This window comes from Geotrypetes seraphini, chromosome 9, assembly GCF_902459505.1.
Source record: "Geotrypetes seraphini chromosome 9, aGeoSer1.1, whole genome shotgun sequence".
Classification (NCBI taxonomy): Eukaryota; Metazoa; Chordata; class Amphibia; order Gymnophiona; family Dermophiidae; genus Geotrypetes; species Geotrypetes seraphini.
Window position 1 is genome coordinate 26,469,394 of NC_047092.1, and position 22,079 is coordinate 26,491,472.

Sequence of the window (22,079 nt, forward strand, 5' to 3'; positions counted from 1 at the left end):
TAAAACCCACAATCGCGTTAGTATAGGAGGGGGATAGTGACAACATGAAAATCAAATGGCACTGGCTGATTACAAAAGATTTCCTGCCCGATATTCAGCACTATTTAATTGGCCAGGAATGGTTAAATAGCGTTTTGCTGGCTAAACGCTAATATTCAGTGAGCTGAATATTAGCGTTCAGTGGCTAAAACTTAGCCAGCTATATTCCACAATTGCCATCAATTTTGAACAGTGGTCAAATTGGGTCACCCAAATAGCTGGTCTATCTTTGGCCACTATAACTTAACTGGCCAGCGCTTAAACTCAAATTAGCTGGCTCAGTTTGAGGTGGGCCAAAAATAGATTGGATATTCAATACTAGTCACCGGAAATGGCCTGGCATTGAATGTCTGGGCTCAGCGCCGACTGTGGGAGTTAGCGGGCCTCCCTCCCATGGTCTCAATATTGGCCCTTTAGTCTTTGAAAAAAATAAATATGAAATATGAGTATCAACTCTCTCCAAAAATCAAAATATGAAATATGATTATATATTCTACTGACTAGACACTTTAAACACCTTTTTATTATATAGGAATATGATTAGTGTGGGATTGGGATGTATGATATATGTTTTAATTGGTTGATTCTTAATGGAAGGGATGGTGAGGGAGGGTTTCTTTTTATGCTTTTGATAATAATATATAAGAATATCAAGTGATTTGTAAGAATTCTCTGATTAAATATTGTACACTTGTTGTAAGATATGAAAATGAATAAAGATTTTAAAAAAAAAGAAAAAACCCCCCAAAAATGAAACTAGTTCTGCTTTGATATGGTCCTCATTATAGCAATGTGCACAGGGTAATACGACCAGCTATGTTTCACTTCAGAACAGTGGCATAGACAAATAGCTAGTTTGGGATGAGACTTTACTCAAAGTGGGCAGCTTCTCTCTTTCTCCTCCCACCTCCCCAGCCCATGCAGCCTCTTTATTTTACTCCCTTCCCACTCTCCCAAAACGTGCAGGCATCGCCTGTCCTGTTTCACTGCAAGACCACCAGGTTTTAAAAAGCAAGTAAGTGGAGAGGTCTGGGAGGGGTGGATGGGCCATCCAGACAAAAACTGCGAATAACTGAAGTTGCGAGTTCTGAACCCGCGAATATGGAGGGGGATATGTATTATGGGAATAAGATTCCACAACCAAATGCTGGCTTTTGAGATGGAAAAAAGGGCAAAGAGTCCATTTCACCTACCTTTTTCCTTAGTGCACTGACATACAGGTCACTGTTGGCAAAATAAAGTGAAGAATTGGCTTGAAATATTTTTATTCCTGGTAATTCCTTTACCTGAGCAACAAAACAAATAATGCCAATTATCCAAAGCTCGAGCACTTGATACAATCTCTGAAAGAATACTTCAAATAGTGATTCACTGATATTCAGCTGGAAGCAGTCAGTGTTTTTTTAAGCACTGACCATCACTGGTTAAATTAGCCCCAGCAATTCAATGCCCAGTCATATTTGGGCACAGACACTGTGGCTGTCTGGCTATGTGATGGCCTCCAGCTTTTCTGCGGGTCACTGCTGATATTTAACCAGGACCTGCAAAACATAATTCTGCAGGTCCCAGGTGACCTCCAATCCAATTCCCTCTCCCAGCCCTCCCAAGCAATAGAGGTCTCCCCTGAATCTGATTCACAATCTGACTTTCTTCCCAGCAATAGTCCCCCTCCAACATAATCTGCCCCTCCCCCCAGACCTACCCCAAGTCTCAGTAGCCCCCCTAGGCCTATCTTAATTTCTATAGTGGCTAAGTGGTGTTGGAGTGAACCCCACTTGCACCTGCACCTGGTGGCTTCTGCTTAAAAATGTTGGCCATGACTTCTAGTGACAGTCTCTTGGTACTACCACTGGGGGGCAGAAGCGAGTGTGGTTTACTCCTGCCCTGCTTAACCATTATTTATTTTTAATATTTATATACCACTTATAGCCTAAGGGGCTCATAATCAAAAGAGAAAAAAGTCCAAAAACCAGCCTAAGTCGGCACTTGGACGAACATTTCTCAAAAACGTCCAAGTGCCGATAATAAAACTAGGTTTTGGACGTATTTAAAAACGACCAAGGCCTTCATAGTGCCGCTCAACATCCAAAGCTAAACGGGGCGTTTCGGGAGGTGTGTCGAGGGCAGGAGTTGGGCGGGACGTGGGCCGGCTTAGACTTAGTCGTACAGCATGTATAACCGAAAGTTTAACAACAGAGCCTAGATGGAACTTGGACGTTGTGACTTAAACCATGTAAAACATGGTCTAAGTCACAAAAATCCACCTAAACTCCCCAGATAAGCACTGCAAACACATAACACAGACCCCCACACACTACCCCAGTGATCACCAACCCCCCCACCCCCATAAAAATTTTATTCACAACGTTAAATTTCAGCCTCCAGACCATCATCACCTGGCCGCCTGGCATAGGAAAGCCTAGTCGTCCAGCACAGAGGCAGCTTAAGTCGTCTTGGGGGTGGGTTAGGGACCCATAGAGAGGAGGACCCATGCCTATAAGCCCCTGTAATCACTGCATTGATACTGAAACATGTGCACTGCCCTATACACCTCCAAAACCCTTTTTTACTGGCATATAAGTGGCTCCTGCAGCCATACATAGAAACATAGAAATAGACGGCAGATAAGGGCCACGGCCCATCCAGTCTGCCCACCCTAATGACCCTCCCCTACCTTTACCCTGTGAATAGATTCCACGTGTTGATCCCATTTGGCCTTAAAATCAGGCATCCTGCTGGCCTCAATCACCTGAAGTGGAAGACCATTCCAGCGATCAACCACCCTTTCGGTAAAAAAGAATTTCCTGGTGTCACCTCGCAGTTTCCTGCCCCTGATTTTCCACGGATGCCCTCTTGTTGCCATGGGACCTTTGAAAAAGAAGATATCTTCCTCTGCCTCGATGCGGCCCATGAGATACTTGAACGTCTCGATCATGTCTCCCCTCTCTCTGCGTTCCTCGAGCGAGTATAGCTTTAATTTATCTAACCGTTCTTCGTACGGGAGATCCTTGAGTCCCGAGACCATCCGGGTGGCCATTCTCTGGACCGACTCCAGTCTCAGCACATCTTTGCAATAATGCGGACTCCAGAATTGCACACAGTATTCCAGGTGGGGCCTCACCATGGATCTATACAATGGCATAATGACCTCCGGCTTACGGCTGATGAAACCCCTGCGTATGCAACCCATGATTTGTCTTGCCTTGGATGAAGCTTGCTCCACTTGATTGGCAGCCTTCATGTCCTCGCTGATGATCACCCCTAAGTTTTGTTCTGCTACCGTTCTTGTTAGGATCTCGCCATTAAGGGTATAAGTCCTGCATGGATTTTGGCTACCCAGGTGCATAACTTTGCATTTTTTTGGCTATTAGGGTGGTAGATAAGTGGGTCTAGGGGATTCTTGAGGTGGTTTGGGGAGCTCATCGTCACCTATAAGGGAGCTGTAGTGAGGAGAAGCCATGGCACCCTTTTTGTGAAGTTCACAGCAGTGCTCTGTAAGGTACCCCACTATTTAGGTGGCATGTCTGGGTGTGCAGTCCATCACTTTGCAGACCCCTCCCACGTCCAACAGGGCTTGTTCTAGGCGTTTTGGACTTGGACGGAATGTTGGACGGAAATGGTATAAAGATAGACGATATAGTGGCTTGGACGATCAGCTTGGCAAGACGTATAATTAGACGATTTTCGAAAGTAAAAAAAGTTGGACGTATCTTTTGAAAATGTGTCTTAGGCTCTTTTTAACTTTGGACTACTTGCGATATGGACATAAACAGACTTAGACGTCCCTTTCGATTATGCCCCTCTAAGTGATTTACTGAAGCATTTTTCCATAACTGTCCCGGTGGGTTCACACTCTACCTAATACACCTAGGGCAATGGGGGGATTAAGTGACTTGCCCAGGGTCACAAGGAGCAGCATCGGATTTGAACCCACAACCTCAGGGTGCTGAGCTGTAGTTCTAACTACTGTGCCACACACAGTAACATCCAGTCTGCTCAAGATATCACTTGGCTTTAGTATGGCCTTATTCCTAAATCTTCTTTCTTCATGGGCTCACATACGTTATCCTTTTTAATAAATCATTTTTGGAATGAATACTTTTCACAATGCAATTCTCCTCTCTGCAGCATTTGTACCATATTCACTTTATGATACAAGTGATCAATGCCCACTGGCACATAGACAAAATTACTGATCGAGGTTTCTGAACACAGTCTAGCAGAGTTCAATCTAATTTGTTACCTCTTCGTACTCGTCCACATCACAGTATATATCTGTATTGGGAATCTGGCCAAAGATTCTGTATCGGGGGCTGTAAAAATAAAGCAAAGATATGTTATCTACATTTCCAGAATTGAAATGACATGTGGGGAAAGAAGTACAGAAAATCTGCTCTTCTTGTTGCATCTATCTGGAAAAAAAGAATCATTCAGGAAACCTGGGCTGGCTGGTGATGAAACAGATTTGGCAAAATATCCAGACATCACTGCAATACCAATACTTATATACCATTTTCATGATCAAAATAGATCATTCAAAATGGTTCATAAGCATGGAAAACAATAACATTCTAATAAAATATAGATAAAAGATCGTTACAAGGTGCCTCAGACAGCAGAAGGGAGAATGGCAATCTGGAGGAGGCTCCCTTCCCTGCTCCCCCCCCATTCTCCAAACCCCCCCTTCTCCCCCAGTTCTTCATTATCAGGCATGGCCTGCTCTGGCAGTTTTGCTCCAGGCCTTATAACCCTCTAGCCTCAATCACGACTAGATCAATAATATGGAAATAGCTAGACATTCACTCTCCCGTGTCCAAAGGCCAGAAGTGGCTAATGCGATCCAAGACACAGATGGAAGATGGAGATTTAAAAGTAATACAGAGAGGATCTGCAATATATTGAGCACTGGATTATTTCAGATTGTAGATGTTAAAATCCTTGTAAAACAAATTATTCTAACCTTTGGGTTCTGTAAACGACAGTTATGACAGCAAATGCCACTGCAACCAGCAAACCGTAGTCTAAGCCCAGAATGACCGAAGCCAGGAAGGCTACAAGCCAAATGGTCTAAACAACACAGAAAAATTAGAGGTTAATCTATTTATCCTTCCTAATTATATCAAATGGAGAAGCTATCAATGAAAATCTATCATCCACCCAATTTTTCAGGCTGCTTCTAGGAAATGAGACTAATTTACATGCAACTAGGACTAGCTCCCATGAACAGTGGAGCCCATTCTCTAAATACATACTGAAGGTGTATTTTATTGCTTAATGGTTTTCAAAGCATTCATACATGATATGTCTTTATGTTAAGCTTCAATTTGGGAGTACAGGGTGTTCATGATAACCCACTTACGCATACTGGAGGGTGCTAGGTGACTTTCTACAACGCTACTGCTGATGCTAAATTATTAGCTATGAGACCAATTAAACACAAGTTATGTGATCATTGGTCACCATGTGGATAGTAACAGGTTGAGAATCCATCTAAACAATTCTGTATTAGCTATATAGTAAAGGGAGGGCAGAACAAGGGTAGAAGGGTAATACAATCTAGAGAGGTGATTTTCAACCACTATCTGGATCTTTAGACTTACTAAACATATAGCAACAAGTGACCAAAATATACACATATTCAGCTTCATCCACTGTCTACCCTCTCTTCCCCTTCCATATGGCATCTTCCCTCTTTCTATGCCACTTCCACAAACTGTCTACCCCCTCCCCCTTCCATCTAACCTGTGCCCCTTATCTCCTTGATACACGATTCATTTCAGCTTCATCCTCTCTCCATTTTTCTCTCTCCTCTGTCACTATCCCTCCCCCCCCATGCTCTGGCATCTCTCTTCTCCTTTCATTCTTTCTACCCCACTCCACGGTTTGGCATCTGTTTCCTTCTCTTCCCTCGCCCCATGCCCTGACATCTCTCTCTTCTCCTTCCATATCTCTCTTTCCCTCCATGGGCTGGCATCTCCAATCCTTCCTTTCTCTCCCTCCCTTTCTTGTGATCTGACATCTCTCTCCCCTATCCTTTCCCTGCTCTTCCTTCTCCTCTCTTTCATCCCTCCCACCTCCTCTGGATGGGTACCCTCCCTCTCTCTCTGTCATTCACCCCAGTGCTGAAAACTTGCCTTCCATTGTGAGCAGTGGCAGGCTTCACAACTCACAGCTCTGGCCAGCATCAGGCCTTCCTCTCTGCAAACTTCCTGCTTCCACAAAGGCAGGACGCAGCAGAGAGGAAGGCCCAATGCCAGTGAATTGTGAAGGCTACCGCTGGGTTTGCTGCTACTAGAAGGGAAAGATGCCGGTCCTGGGAGCACCCCTTTATGGGCTGCACCCAGGGTGCACCCCCTGGATGCCACTGGAGGGAGCCACTCCAGGGCCCTGTTCTTCAGTGCAAGGCCTACAAGTCAATGGTAGCACTTGGGGACCTCTTATGTGGCCCATGCAGTCTTTCTCAGGGCTGGCGTTGGGCCCCTTAGCTCCAGAGGGCCCTCATGGGCTGGAATGCCCCACCCAATCCTGAAGCCCTCCTCATCTGTAAAAATGCAAGGAGGTTGCCGGCACAGCAGCGATTTTCTAGTGCTGACCGAGGCCTCTTCAGCGCTTTTTCTTTGCTGTGGTCTGCTCCCCTCTTACACAACTTCCTGTTTATGCTTGCATTTTTTACAGGTGAGGGGGATTTTGGACATTGCTTGTAGGGTGGAAGCAGTGTCATAGTAAGGGAGAGGAGGGGCTGGGGGGGGAAGACAGGCCATTCCGGGCACAGTCTTGCTGAGGGCATGGCACCCCTCCGCTCCTCTCCTTGCTGTGCATGCCCCTTGCCTTCCCCCATACCTTTTTTACTTCCCTGGTGTGAGGTTGCTGCCTGCGTCAGCATCAGCGCTCTGACGTCACTTCCTGGACCCGAGCCCAGGAAGTGACGTCAAAGGGCGAGCCGACATCGACATGGGCATGCTGCTTGTGCTGGAGAAGTTAAAAAGGTATGGGAAGGAGGGGGGTATGAGTGTGGCAGGGGGGGTGGAGAAGATAGCAGGGGATGGGTTGCCACCGCCCCGGGCGCCTCTTACCCTTACTATGCCACTGGGTGGAAGCGGCTGGAAGGAGGAAGAATATAGGAATGAACTGAGGGGAATGAGATGAAACTGGTAAATCAGTGTCTTAAAAGTTAAGTAGTATTGGCTTTTGTGGAAAGCTGAATGCTTTTTGATTGCATAAGTAATGCTGTCTTTACACTGCATTGATAGGCCAATAAAAAAAATATTTTTAATTTTGAGTGTAATTGTTGAATATGTAGATGGGGGGTAATATATGTATTTGCCATAGAATATAATTTTGATTGAATTTAAGTGCTATTATAGTGTAATATGATTGTATAATATGTTGCACTTATTTTTGGCTTCAAAATGAATAAAGATATTAAAAAAAAAAAAAAAAAATTATCACCAAAGTGAATAATATGTATTTGGAACCTCAAGAGGATACGATGACCATTCTGGTTTCTGTGCTACTGGCAGGTGAGCAGCTTGTTCTCCAATGACATCGTGTGTTAAAGGGCCATAACACCATAAGGATGAGCCCACATGATTTTAAAACTACATGGGCCCTTTCTTCAGACAGGATGCTGAAATCGGCCCTTAAACAGAGGATTTGACTCTTTATTAAGACATAAATCTTTTTGTTTAGAATGAAAATATATAATAAGAGGGCTATAAAAGCAGCTATGACGGTCACAGGGGTCAATTACACAGAACAGGTCTCAGCATCCATCACTTACCAGTTCAATCTTGCTAGCCCTCCAAAAATAAGCTATGTCCGCAAACTGCTTAAACATCCCTTTCAGGTTCACCATTACGATTGCAGCTAGTACAGTCTAGGAAAAATGGTCATGGTTTTTTAGTGAACCTCTCAAAGTCATAAGAAGGGCTCAACCACATCACTCAACATATACGTAGATACACTTGGTTAGAAAGAAGTCACTAAGCAAATACAGACTGGCACTTTCATTCAATACATGAAAAGTACTGCTCCCTCAGGAGAGACATGGCATCCTGTGATAAATGTGTCCTCAACCTTTCAGCTTTGGGCAAAATGAACATATGGCAGTCACTAATTTTTCCTGCTGAGTCAATGTTGTGAATTCTATTCCAAATAGGTCAAGATTTCAGGATAGCCTGGCTCTTCAATGCATACTAATATATCACTTTAATATTGCTAATAGAAATTCCAATAACTAGATCAGTTTGCCATCAGTGAGGTATACTGAACTTGCTGGCAGTCTATATGTACCATATATGCACCTCCCATACAAACTGTCCACTGGAATACTAGTGCAACCATCTCACATGTGCCATATAAATTTCCAGTGCCAGTCAAAAAATGTTCTATATAATTGTTCACAACCATCCTGTTTACAAATACACTTCCTCCGTATTCGCTGTGATAGGGAATTAACAGAACTGCAAATACAGAAAAACTGCAAATAACTTTTTCATATGTTTTTTGCTGTTTTCTATTAAAAACCATCGTGAATCTGGTGAAACTGCGAATAACATGGTGGGGGACCTGGCTTGTTCCTGAAGGAGAGGCAAAACACGGTGAAGAAAGTGCTGGGAATCAGCGATTTCTCTATGCAAGCTGACGTAATTTTGGGGGGAGGAGCCAGCAAGCTAAAAATCGCAAATAATTGACCGCAATTGCTGAGTCTGTGAATACGGAGGGAGAAATGTACCGGTAATCCAAGAGGCAGAACAGTATCTGAAACATTGTTTCATGTTGGACTGAACCTGTGTAGAAAGTTCCATAAATAAGGGACATTTCAACTATATGAATCATACTAACACTTGGTTGGGTTCAAAACAAGGTACTTTCTCTTTAAATGCAAGAAAATGTACTAAAAAAAAAAAAATCGCCAGACTGTGCTCCTGTTTGTATGATGATCCACTGAATACAGTACTTGTAGACAAATATATAGAATTGAGTGCTTCAACATCAAGTTTGGCTAGAAAAAGAACACTATCTAAAGGATATTTGTCAGAAAATTGAATTGGAACATGTAAACATAAAAAAAACAGATCAGCCGAAAGTCATAACATGGAATTAGAACTAAACATAAAGAAGACAAAGATCATGAACACAGAAAATAACTAGATGATGATGAAATAACTAGAAAATGATTAAGATTTTGAGCTCAAAGGCAACAGAATAGAAGTTCTAAAGGATTTCAATCTCTTGGGCTCTTTCGTAAACAAAGAATCAACTAGCATGAAAGAAATACTATGCAGAATAGCACTGGATTGTTCTTCAATGAAGACATAAGAACATAAGAAATGCCTTCACCGGATCAGACCGAGGTCCATCAAGTCCGGCGCTCCGCTCACGCGACGGCCCGTTTAGGTTCTCTATTATGAAAACCTGAAATTACCATATCCCTCAATATGATTTGCAAGAAGGTGTACATCCAACTTGCGCTTGAAACCCTGAAGAGTAGTCTCCGCCACAACATCCTCAGGAAGAGAATTCCAAGCGCCCATCACTCGATGTGAGAAACAAAACTTCCTGGCATTCATCCTGAACCTGCTGCCACCCAGTTTCAGGCTGTGACCTCTTGTCCGTGTCACATCTGAAAATGTTAGTAATGCTGCTTCTTGGTCTATTTCATCAAATCCTTTTAATATTTTAAAAGTCTCTATCAAATCGCCTCTCAGTCTTCTCCTCTCGAGTGTGAACAGTCCCAGTTTCCTGAGGCGTTCTTCATAGCTCAAATTTTTCATTCCTTTGATTAGTTTCGTGGCTCGCCTTTGCACCTTCTCCAACAGAGTTATGTCCTTCTTAAGGTAAGGAGACCAGTGTTGGACACAGTACTCCAAGTGTGGTCTGACCATTGCCCTATAAAGTGGCATTATGATTTCTTCTGATCTACTCGTGATCCCGTTCCTAATTATGCCCAACACCCTGTTTGCTCTCTTCGCTGCCGCCGCACATTGCGCCAATGGCTTCAGGGTTCTGTCAATCAGTACCCCCAAATCCCTTTCCAGTTCGCATTTTGCTAATGTTACCCCAAACATTCTATACTCGTGTTCTTTATTCTTTTTTCCTAGACTCTTGACAAAGTATTCAAAGGCAAGGAAATAACACTCCAAACAAAGATCAGACTTGTCCACACACTCATTTTCTCAGTGGTCAATTACAGATGCGAAAGCTGAACACTAGGGGGACAAGACAGAAAGAAGATTGACTCTTTTGAGCTTTGGTGATGGAGAAGGATTTTATGCATGCCAGAAGAGCTAACAACTCTAGAAGAGATCAAACCAGCTATGTCACTCGAAGCCCAAAGATGAAGTTACGACTGTCTTATTTTGGTTACACTGTCAAAAGTGAAAGATTATTGGAGAAGGACATTATGTCTGGGAAAATCGAAGGAAAGAGGCGAAGAGGGCAACATGCAATCAGATGGCTGAACATGTTGAAAACATCCATGGGGATGACGCTGGAGAACCTTACCAGACTATTACAAAACTGATCTCTTTTAAGATCTGTAAGTTATCAAGTCGCTAGGACTCCAGCACAAGTCGATGGCATCTAGCTAATAAAAGACACACAAATACAAAACATAATAAAGAAAAAAAACTAATTACAAAGATGAACTTTCTAAAGGATCATTAAAGGACTTTTGTTACAGACTGAGAGAAGCTTCTCATGAACGGCACTGTAAACTGTTCACAATGCAATTATGGGAACTATATAAATTAGCCTTGAAATATTTCAGAATACAGTCAAACCTCGGTTTACGAGTAACCTGGTTTGCGAGTGTTTTGCAAGACGAGTAAAACACTCAGCAAACTTTTGACTTGTAAACCGAGCATTGGACTTGATTTGCGAACCCCCACCCGACCCGACCGTGGGAACCAACAGTATTGCTCCCCTCGAGGCCACCGGCGCTGCTCCCTCCCTTCACGATCGTCTCCTCCCCATCTGCCGACCGGCCCTGTCCTTACCTGTGTGCCACCGGAGTTAGAAAGGGCCTGTCGCCAGTCTGCTGCTGAGCCTTGAGCATCTGCGCATGCTCAAGGCCTTCTGGATCTCATCCTCACCGAGATTCTCATGAGACTCGAGATCTCGTGAGAATCTTGGAGAGGGTGAGATCCCGAAGGCCTGAGCATGCGCAGATGCTCAAGGCTCAGCAGCAGACCGGCGGCAGGCACTTCCTATCCCCAGCGGTGCAGGGGTAAGGACAGGGCCAGTCGGGGGGGGGGGGGAAGAGGTGATAGCAGCACCGGTGGCCTCGGGTAGAGCATGGGAGTCGGGGTGCATCCGGCAGGAGTGAGCCAGCACCTGAGAGTCCCAGCAGAGGGGGTAGTGGCATCCGTGGGGGGGGGGGCAGCATCCAGGAGCGGCAGAGCCAACAATGTCCATTTGGGCACTGTGGCGGCGGCGTTTGCTTAGCCAGCACCACCCGCAGTGAGAGGCAGCGAACAGCAGCAGAAGAGGAGAATTGGAGGAGTCGCGTGGATGGGTCTGTGGCAGAGGCAGTGGTGGAGGCGTCCCTAATGGTAATTAAGTTTTTGGGGATGTGGAACGAATTTTTCAAGTTTACACTAACTCTTATAGGAAAAGTTGCTTTCATATACGAGTGTTTTGGTTTAAGAGCATGCTTCTGGAACGAATTATGCTCGTAAACCAAGATACCACTGCACTTATTAAACTAGTAAGAGTGATCAAATTCGACACCTTATATTCTCCAATTACTCAAGCTTCCTATCAAAGATATGTTTACAGGAGGCACTGAAGGGAGTCCTTTTATTAAGCTGCGGCAAAAAGTGGCCTTGCTGCACCTTTATGCGGGTATTTTTGGCACATTAAGGCCACGTATTGCCATGACTGGAAAACTGCCAATTTCCCAGTTTACAATTTAATGGTCACGTGCTAATGTTGCCATTAACAAAAATTAGCGTCTGAACCCTTACTGCTACCTATTTGGTAGGTAATAAGGGTATACGCTAATCCAGCGCTGATTAGTGTAGATCCACCCACTCTCCGTTCTTCGAACCCACCCCTCGGGACAAAAAATATTTTATTTTTTAGCACACTGGTAGCACATGCACGTACTGCGGGATATCTCAGCCATTTTAAGCTGTAGTAAGCACATGTCAGTGCTTAGGGTAGCTTATTATTTATTTAAAAAATTTCTATTCTGCCTATCAACTAGGCGGATTACAAATGAACACATATAAAATGAGACCTACAAAGAATAAAAATTCAACTAAAAACATTAGAATTCAAAACTTAGTCAAAAATAAATTCAGCAAATAAAAAGATCCTAGGAGAAGTACATTAAAGCAGAAATTCCTTATTCATAGAAGGCTTTTTACAAACAAGCGGGTTTTCAATAGTTTTTTGAATGACCCAAAGTTAGAACTTAATCTTAATGGTCCATTCAACGCATTCCACAATTTTAGGCCAGCTTGGTAAAAAAGATCGCTAAGTAACAACTGTCCTGCCCTCCCCATCTATCTCCTACATGGGGTATTTACTATTTAATTCAAATATTTATTCTCCGTCTAAAACCTAGGTGGATTACAATTAGAACATTCACAATAACTTTAAAAACAAAACTTACATTAAAAAGCAATAAAACTTCATCTGCGTCATACATAAAGTGTAATAAATAAAACAAACGGCTCCCTAAATTCACAGATCTTCTATGTTCAATAAAATGCTTGGGTCCTATATTTCAGGCATTTATGCTCCTATCTTTGAGAGTTATAAAAGTGACCTCTTTGAAAATGGACTAGGACAGAGTGCATACATTATTATTCTTTTTTTTTTATAAATTCTTTATTCTTTTTTTAAAATCTTACATCAAGTGAAAAATATGTAATACATACAATTTTAAACGAACACTTGAAATATCAAACAATTACTCTTATATTGTAAAGTAAAGAAACCCCTTTTAACAGAATTGTATATCAAATTACCCTTACAATGAATTACCCTCCCCACCCCCCCTATATGTTCTATCCATGTGCTATGATATCTGATCATTAGAGAAATTAGCCAATGGTCCCCAGATTTTATTAAACTTATGAATATACCCTTGTTGTAACGCCATCACTTTTTCCATTTTGTATACCGTATTTTCGCGGATATAACGCGCGCGTTATACGCGTTTTTACCTACCGCGCATACCCCTCGCGCGTTATATGCCTGAGCGCGGTATACAAAAGTTTTTAAACATAGTTCCCACCCCGCCCGACCCCCGATTCACCCCCCCAGCAGGACCGCTCGCACCCCCACCCCGAACGACCGCTCGCACGCGCTCCCACCCGCACCCGCATCCACGATCGGAGCAAGAGGGAGCCCAAGCCCTCTTGCCCGGCCGACTCCCCGACGTCCGATACATCCCCCCCCCGGCAGGACCACTCGCACCCCCACCCCGAAGGACCGCCGACTTCCCGACAATATCGGGCCAGAAGGGAGCCCAAACCCTCCTGGCCATGGCGACCCCCTAACCCCACCCCGCACTACATTACGGGCAGGAGGGATCCCAGGCCCTCCTGCCCTCGACGCAAACCCCCCTCCCCCCCCAACGACCGCCCCCCCCAAGAACCTCCGACCGCCCCCCCATCCGACCCGCGACCCCCCTGGCCGACCCCCACGACTCCCCCACCCCCCTTCCCCGTACCTTTAGTAGTTGGCCGGACAGACGGGAGCCAAACCCGCCTGTCCGGCAGGCAGCCAACGAAGGAATGAGGCCGGATTGGCCCATCCGTCCTAAAGCTCCGCCTACTGGTGGGGCCTAAGGCGCGTGGGCCAATCAGAATAGGCCCTGGAGCCTTAGGTCCCACCTGGGGGCGCGGCCTGAGGCACATGGGCCCAACCCGACCATGTGTCTCAGGCCGCGCCCCCAGGTGGGACCTAAGGCTCCAGGGCCTATTCTGATTGGCCCACGCGCCTTAGGCCCCACCAGTAGGCGGAGCTTTAGGACGGATGGGCCAATCCGGCCTCATTCCTTCGTTGGCTGCCTGCCGGACAGGCGGGTTTGGCTCCCGTCTGTCCGGCCAACTACCAAAGGTACGGGGAAGGGGGGTGGGGGGGTCGTGGGGGTCGGCCAGGGGGGTTGCGGGTCGGCTGGGGGGGCGGTCGGAGGTTCTTGGGGGGGCGGTCGTTGGGGGGAGGGGGTTTGCGTCGAGGGCAGGAGGGCCTGGGATCCCTCCTGCCCGTAATGTAGTGCGGGGTGGGGTTAGGGGGTCGCCGTGGCCAGGAGGGTTTGGGCTCCCTTCTGGCCCAACTACACAAAGGTACGGGGAAGGCGGGTGGGGGTGTCGTGGGGGTCGGCTAGGGGGGTCGCGGGTCGGCTGGGGGACGGGCGGAGGTTCTTGGGGGGGGGCGGTCGTTGGGGGGAGGGGGGTTGCGTCGAGGGCAGGAGGGCCTGGGATCCCTCCTGCCCGTAATGTAGGGCGGGGTGGGGTTAGGGGGTCGCCGTGGCCAGGAGGGTTTGGGCTCCCTCCTGGCCCGATATTGTTGGGGAGTCGGCGGTCCTTCGGGGTGAGGGTGCGAGTGGTCCTGCCGGGGGGGGGGGGGATGTATCGGACGTCGGGGGGGGGGGGCATCAGGCTTTCAGGATGGGGACAGACCTTCAAGGGGGGGCAGGACTTCAAGGGGGGACAGTGCACGGAAAGTCAGGGGGGGTGAACGGAGAGTCGGGACAGCACGGAAAGTCAGGGCAGTGCACGGAAGTCAGGGGGGGTGAACGGAGAGTCGGGACAGCGCACGGAAAGTCAGGGCAGTGCACGGAAGTCAGGGGGGGTGAACGGAGAGTCGGGACAGCGCACGGAAAGTCAGGGCGGGCGAAAGGAGCGTCGGGCATCATGCGCGGTATACCCGTGAGCGCGGTATACAAAAGTTTTTGTGCATATCATCGTGATTTCTGCGCGCTATACCCGTGTGCGCGTTTTACACGGGTGCGCGTTATATCCGCGAAAATACGGTATATGACAAATTGAATTCCACCAAAAAGTGAAATTTAACTTAGTGTGATCTTTCCAGTTTTGAGTAATTTGCTGTATGGCGACCCCTGTCAATATTAATAAAAGTTTATTATTGTTTGCAGAAATTGGACTTTGAGTTCTCATTGCTGTTCCAAATAATATTGTATCGTATGAGAGTCCAACATGATTCTCTAACAAATTATTAATTTGGGGCCAAATTATTTTCCAGAAAGCATTTATACAGGGACAAAAGAATATTAAATGATCTAATGTCCCCACTTCTATCTTACAATGCCAGCATCTATTAGATCTAGTACTATCTACTTTTTGTAACCGTGTAGGGGTCCATAAAACTCTGTGTAACAAAAACATCCATGTTTAACTCATAGATGCTGACCTTGTAGTATGTATCCTCCAGGACCAAAATTTTTGCCATTGAGATGCAGAAATTGTCTGTCCTATCTCAATACTCCAAATGTCCCTAAGTCCTGTCCTCTTTTTTTTGTTTAAAAATCCATATAACAAACTTATACCATTTTGCGGCTTGGTGTCCTAAAAAATCTGCCTGAAAGCAAAGGATCTGCAAACTATACTGAGTGTTAAGATTTTTCCATTCAGGGAACCCTTCCTGAATAGCCTGCTTCAATTGCATCCATTTAAAATATTGTGTCTTGTTCAATCCAAATTTCTGTTGCAATTGTGAAAAACTAAGCATTGATCCATTTACTATAACATCATTCAAAGACCGTATACCTGCAATTATCCATTGCTTCCATACTATTTTGAATCCACCAATTTTGATCCTGGAATTTACCCAAATGGATTGATTTAATGACTTAGCCAATGGATCTGGTGATATATTACTAATAAATCTTAGTGTTTTCCATGTATCTACACCGAGGACACGGACCTGAGACAGAGGAGGTTGCTGAGGAAAGGGAAGTCTGCTATTGTGGTGGGAGACTCGATCTTGAGAGAGGTTGACAGTCACGTAGCTGGAGGAAGGGAGGACCGGCTGGTGACTTGTCTCCCAGGGGCCAAGACACGAGACGTCACTGATAGGATCGAGAGGATCCTGGACGGAGCAGAGACAGAGGAGACTGCGGTGATAATCCACGTCGGAACGAACGATGTGAGCCGGAGGAACTTCAGCATGGCCACACTGACTGACCAGTTCAGGGTCCTGGGACGAAAGCTGAAGAGGAGTACCCGGAGGATAGCATTCTCAGAGATCCTGCCTGTACCGAGAGCAGATGCAAAGAGACAGGCAGACCTCCAGGCTGTGAATGCATGGTTGAGGAGATGGTGCCAGGAGGAGGGCTTCCACTTTGTGAGGAACTGGACGTCCTTCTGGGGAAAGAGTAAGCTCTACCGGCGGGACGGTCTGCACCTGAGCACAGCGGGAACTAGACTACTGGCAGCCAATGTGAGGAAGGAGATCGAGAGGGCTTTAAACTGAGGAGAGGGGGAAAGCCGACAGCTGATCTGATGTTGACGCTTCGGACAACAGTATCCAGAACAGATGCTGAACGGGCTGACTGCAAGGAGGAAATAGAGAGACCGATGGATCTTATGATCAGACAGCGAGGGAAACATCAGGTAAAGGGAGCTTGCTGGGAGGAGACTAAGGGGCATGGAGACACAAGGGGACTGGGTGGCACGAGAGCGAAAGCTGAGGGCAATATAGGGGTGCCACAAGGCGAGGTGGATCAAACGGAGGCTCAAGGGATGATAGCCCAGGAGGGGGCCGGTAGGGCTAGAAAACCCAGAGGAAAAGCGGGGAAGTGGGGTGGCGGGAATGTGGGGAAACCGAAAGCTACGAGGGTAAGGGCTAAGGGCAAAGCAGAAGCACAGGGAACAGGAAAACTGCCCGAAGTTCAAGGGGAGGCGGCCCAGGTAAATACAGAGGTGGAAGAAAAACGACGGGACCTGCGGTGCTTGTACGCAAATGCAAGAAGCCTCATGGCCAAGATGGGTGAACTAGAGGTCGTGGCCAAGGGGGAAGACCTGGATATAATTGGAATTACAGAAACATGGTGGACAGAGGAGAATCAATGGGAGGTGGCGCTGCCGGGGTACAAGCTCTACAGGAGGGACAGGACCCACAAGAAGGGGGGAGGCATAGCACTATATATAAAGGACTCTATCTACTCGGTCGGGATGGATATGGCAAAGAAGGCAGAGGGGCTGGAATCGCTATGGGTCAAATTGCTGGGAAACAAGGGTGCAGGCATAAAACTGGGGCTGTACTATCGCCCACCTGGTACGCCGGAAGGAGTCGGACACGACTTGGAAGCTGAACTGAGACAAGAATGCAGGACTGGAAGTGTAACAGTGATGGGGGACTTCAACTACCCGGGGATTGACTGGAGTATGGGTCACTCCAACTGCACTAGGGAATCAGGATTTGTAGAAGCTGTGAGGGACTGCTTCATGGAGCAACTAGTCAGAGAACCAACACGAGGGAGTGCTACTCTTGACCTCATCCTAAACGGATTAGGGGGGCCTGCAAGAGCGGTAGAAGTGGGAGAACCACTAGGCAACAGTGACCACAACGCGATCAGATTCACATTAGAAAGGGGGACACCCACAGTAAGGAGGACCGCAACAACCGCGCTCAACTTCAGGAAAGGGAACTATGTTGCTATGAGGGAAATGGTGGGGAGGAAGCTCAGAAACATCCTTAGGATGGAGACTGTAGGAAGCGCCTGGACCCTATTCAGGGACACCCTGCAGGAAGCACAAAGAATGTACGTCCCCAGTTTCAGGAAAGGCGGCAAGAACTATCGGTCAAAGGACCCGGTTTGGATCTCAACAGAAGTAAAGAGGGCAATAAATGACAAAAAAGTATCCTTCCGGAGATGGAAAAAGGACCCAACGGAGGAAAATCTCCAGGCGCACAAGAAATGCCAAAAGGAATGCCACCGAGAGGTTAGAAAAGCAAAAGGGAAATACGAAGAGGGGCTGGCCAGGGAGACGAAAAACTTCAAGGCATTCTTCAGTTACGTAAAGGGGAAGCGACCAGCGAGAGAAGAGGTGGGGCCGTTGGACGATGGGGATAGGAAGGGAGTGATTAAGGAGGATAAAGAAGTAGCTGAGAGGTTGAACACGTTCTTCTCGTCGGTTTTCACGAGAGAAGACACATCTAATATACCGGACTCAGAGGAGCTCATGAGTGGAGAACAGGCTGAAAAATTGGAACACATAGAGGTAAGTAAGGAGGATGTCCTCAAACAGATAGACAGGTTAAAGTGCGGCAAATCGCCGGGCCCAGACGGGATCCACCCAAGGGTTCTAAAGGAACTAAGACAAGAAATAGCGGGCACAATCCAGCATGTTTTCAACCTATCCTTGAAAACTGGAGAGGTACCAGAGGACTGGAAATTGGCGAATGTCACACCTATCTTCAAGAAGGGATCGAGGGGTGACCCCGGGAACTACAGGCCGGTGAGCCTGACTTCAATTATAGGGAAGATGGTGGAAGCTATGATCAAGGACAGTATTTGCGAGCACATCGAGGGAAATGGCCTACTGAGAACAAGCCAGCATGGATTCTGTAAGGGAAGGTCATGCTTAACGAACCTTCTGTACTTCTTTGAGGGAATAAGCAGTCGGGTGGACAATGGGGAACCTATAGACATCATTTACCTCGATTTTCAAAAGGCTTTCGACAAGGTGCCACATGAAAGGCTGCTTAGGAAGCTGTGGAATCACGGGGTGGGAGGGGATGTGCACAGATGGATCGAGCACTGGTTGTCGGGTAGACTGCAGAGGGTCGGAGTAAAGGGACAATATTCTGACTGGCGGGGAGTTACAAGCGGTGTGCCACAGGGATCGGTGCTGGGGCCGTTACTCTTCAACATATTTATCAATGACCTGGAAAAGGATGCAAAGTGCGAGGTTATAAAATTTGCAGACGATACTAAACTGTGCGGCAGAGTTAGGTCCAGGGAGGAGTGTGAGGACCTACAAAGGGACCTGGACAAACTGGAAGACTGGGCAAACAAATGGCAAATGTGCTTTAACGTGGAAAAATGCAAGGTCATGCATATAGGGAAAAAGAACCCATTGTTCAACTACAAATTGGGGGGGGCATTGTTGGGAGACAGCAGTCTTGAGAGAGACTTGGGTGTGATGGTGGATGAATCACTGAAGCCATCTGCACAGTGCGCAGCAGCCTCGAAAAAAGCCAACAGGATGCTGGGCATCATAAAGAAGGGCATAACAACCAGGACGCGGGAAGTCATCATGCCATTGTATCGAGCGATGGTGCGTCCGCATCTGGAATACTGCGTTCAATATTGGTCGCCGTACCTCAAGAAGGACATGGCGGTACTTGAGAGAGTCCAAAGGAGAGCAACGAAACTGGTAAGAGGGCTGGAACACTGCCCATACGCTGAGAGGTTGGATAGGCTGGGACTCTTCTCTCTGGAAAAAAGGAGGCTCAGGGGAGATATGATAGAGACCTTCAAGATCATGAGGGGCATAGAGAGGGTGGATAGGGACAGATTCTTCAGGCTGAAGGGGACAACAGGTACAAGGGGGCATTCGGAGAAACTGAAGGGAGATAGGTTCAAAACAAATGCAAGGAAGTTTTTTTTCACGCAAAGGGTCGTGGACACTTGGAATGTGCTACCGGAGGAAGTGATCAGGCAGAGTACGGTACAGGGATTCAAACAGGGATTGGATGAATTCCTGAGGGATAAAGGGATCGTGGGATACTGAGGGAGGAGCTGGGATGTAACACAAGTATAGAAAGCTAATAAGTATAGAAACCCAACCAGGTCGTGCATGCGCAAGACCGGAGGGTTAGGACTTCGATGGGAAGATGGGACTTCAATGGGAAGCCAAGGAGGCAGGGGAGCCCCTTCTGGTGATTCAGACAGGTCGTGACCTGTTTGGGCCGCCGCGGGAGCGGACTGCCGGGCAGGATGGACCTATGGTCTGACCCGGCGGAGGCACTGCTTATGTTCTTATATCTCCTAGGCATTGTTATACTAATTAGATGTTCTAGATGTAATGGGAACAGGAGCCGCCATTCTAAGTATAACCAGTCAGGTACATTCTCCATGAGATCTGGGAGGATCCAATACATACCCTGTCTTAAAATATAGGCTTGATGATACCTATAAAAATTTGGAAAATTTACCCCTCCCTCCTTAATTGTTTTTTGTAATGATGTTAAAGCAATTCTGGGTCTTTTCCCAAACCAAACAAATTTTGTAAGAATACTATTCAATTTTTTATAAGATGACCCCTGAAAAAATATTGGAATCATACTCATTTGATAACAAACCACAGGCAATATCATCATTTTAATTGTTTGGACTCTTCCCCCCCCAGAAAGATGTAAAGGATTCCATTGCTCGCACATTTCTGTTATTTTTTTCAATAAAAGTTTTTCATTCTCTTTTACTGTGTCATCAATTGTATTTTTTATAAGAATACCTAAGTATTTTAAACCTTCCTCTTTCCATTTAAATGAATATGAGTCAAATAATCCTTTGGTACAATGGACATTAATTGGAAGAACTTCAGATTTTCCCCAATTGATTTTATACCCAGAAAATTTTCCAAACTTCTCTAGTAAATTAAGTAAACATGGAATGGTATCCCCCGGTTCTCTTAAATACAATAGAGTATCATCTGCATATGCAGATAGTTTACATTCCCAATTAGAAAATGTGATTCCTTTTATTCCCTTAGTCTGATTGATTGCAATTAATAAGGGTTCAAGAACAATGTCGAAAAGTAAGGGAGATAAAGGACATCCTTGTCTAACCCCCCTTAGCAAGTTAAATCTATCTGATAAGTTATTATTTATATTTAATCTTGCTCCAGGAGAGCTATACAGTGTTTGAATCATTTTAATAAAACCGGGTCCTATACCAAACCACTCTAAAGCTTGATACATAAAATTCCATTCCACTCTATCAAATGCTTTCTCTGCATCTAACGATATTAGAAAAGCTGGGTCATTCATATTTTTTGCTAAATTTAAAGAATGAAATGCCAATCTGGTGTTATGTGAAGAGTGTCTTTTAGCAACAAATCCTGTTTGGTGTACATCAATAATAAAAGGAAGAGCTTTTGCCAATCTTAATGCTAATACTTTAGCAAGCAATTTACCATCTACATTCAACAAAGAGATGGGCCTGTAATTTGAAACCAATGTCGGATCCCTGTTTGGTTTTGGTAAGACAATAATTACAGAATCAGCCATAGTACCTGATATATTTCCATTATTTATCTGATACTGATATAAATTTAATAAATATGGTAATATAATATTTTGAAATGTTTTATAGAATTCAACAGTATAGCCATCTCCACCTGGAGCGGATCCAACTCTAAGAGCTTTCAATGCTGATTCTACTTCTTTTAAAGATATATGTTCTTCTAAACTTCTTTTTATATGATCCGGTATATTTGGTCCAACAAATGATTTTAAAAACTCTAATCCATCCTGTTCTTTATTTTCATAAGTATCAGAAGAATATAAATCCTTATAAAAATCAAGAAATTGTTTTATAATATCCTTAATGTTAGTGTGTGTATTGCCCCGTTTATCTTTAATTGCAATAATCTTGGATTTTCTTTTTTTTGCTTTAAGAAAATTTGCTAATAATCTTCCAGCCTTATTTGAATTTCCATAATACTGCACCTGCCGACAGAACATATCTTTCCTTACAAATTGAGAAGAAATCTCATTATATTTAACTTTTGTTTTTAATAATTTCTGCAATGTATCATGTTCCCATTTAACAATTAATTTTTGTTCTAATAGTTTAATTTCTTGTTCCAATTCTATATATTGTTTTTTAAGTTGTTTTTTCATATATGCAGAGTATGATATAATATTTCCTCTCATTGTTGCTTTATAAGCATCCCATAAAATTTCAATATTTATATTATCTGTATTATTAATTTGAAAAAATTCATTCATTTTTACTTTAAAATCTTCTATAAAGTTCATATCTGCAAGCAAAGTATTATCAAATCTCCAAATTGGTTTAGAGCATATTGGTATATCATTCTGTAGGTCAA

At 45.1% G+C, this 22,079-nt stretch overlaps 1 protein-coding gene across 3 annotated transcripts in view; it reads right to left on the reverse strand.

The window, feature by feature from the left end:
• Nucleotides 1-22,079, reverse strand: part of SLC26A5 (solute carrier family 26 member 5) — a 79,247-nt gene that overhangs the window by 13,246 nt on the left and 43,922 nt on the right. For all 3 annotated transcript variants that reach the window (XM_033958531.1, XM_033958529.1, XM_033958530.1), the window contains 4 exons: nt 7,820-7,915; nt 5,000-5,106; nt 4,283-4,352; nt 1,233-1,325 (listed from right to left, as the gene is read on the reverse strand). In XM_033958531.1, the coding sequence (XP_033814422.1) occupies nt 1,233-1,325; nt 4,283-4,352; nt 5,000-5,106; nt 7,820-7,915 (366 nt within the window). The remainder of the gene's footprint in view (nt 1-1,232; nt 1,326-4,282; nt 4,353-4,999; nt 5,107-7,819; nt 7,916-22,079) is intronic.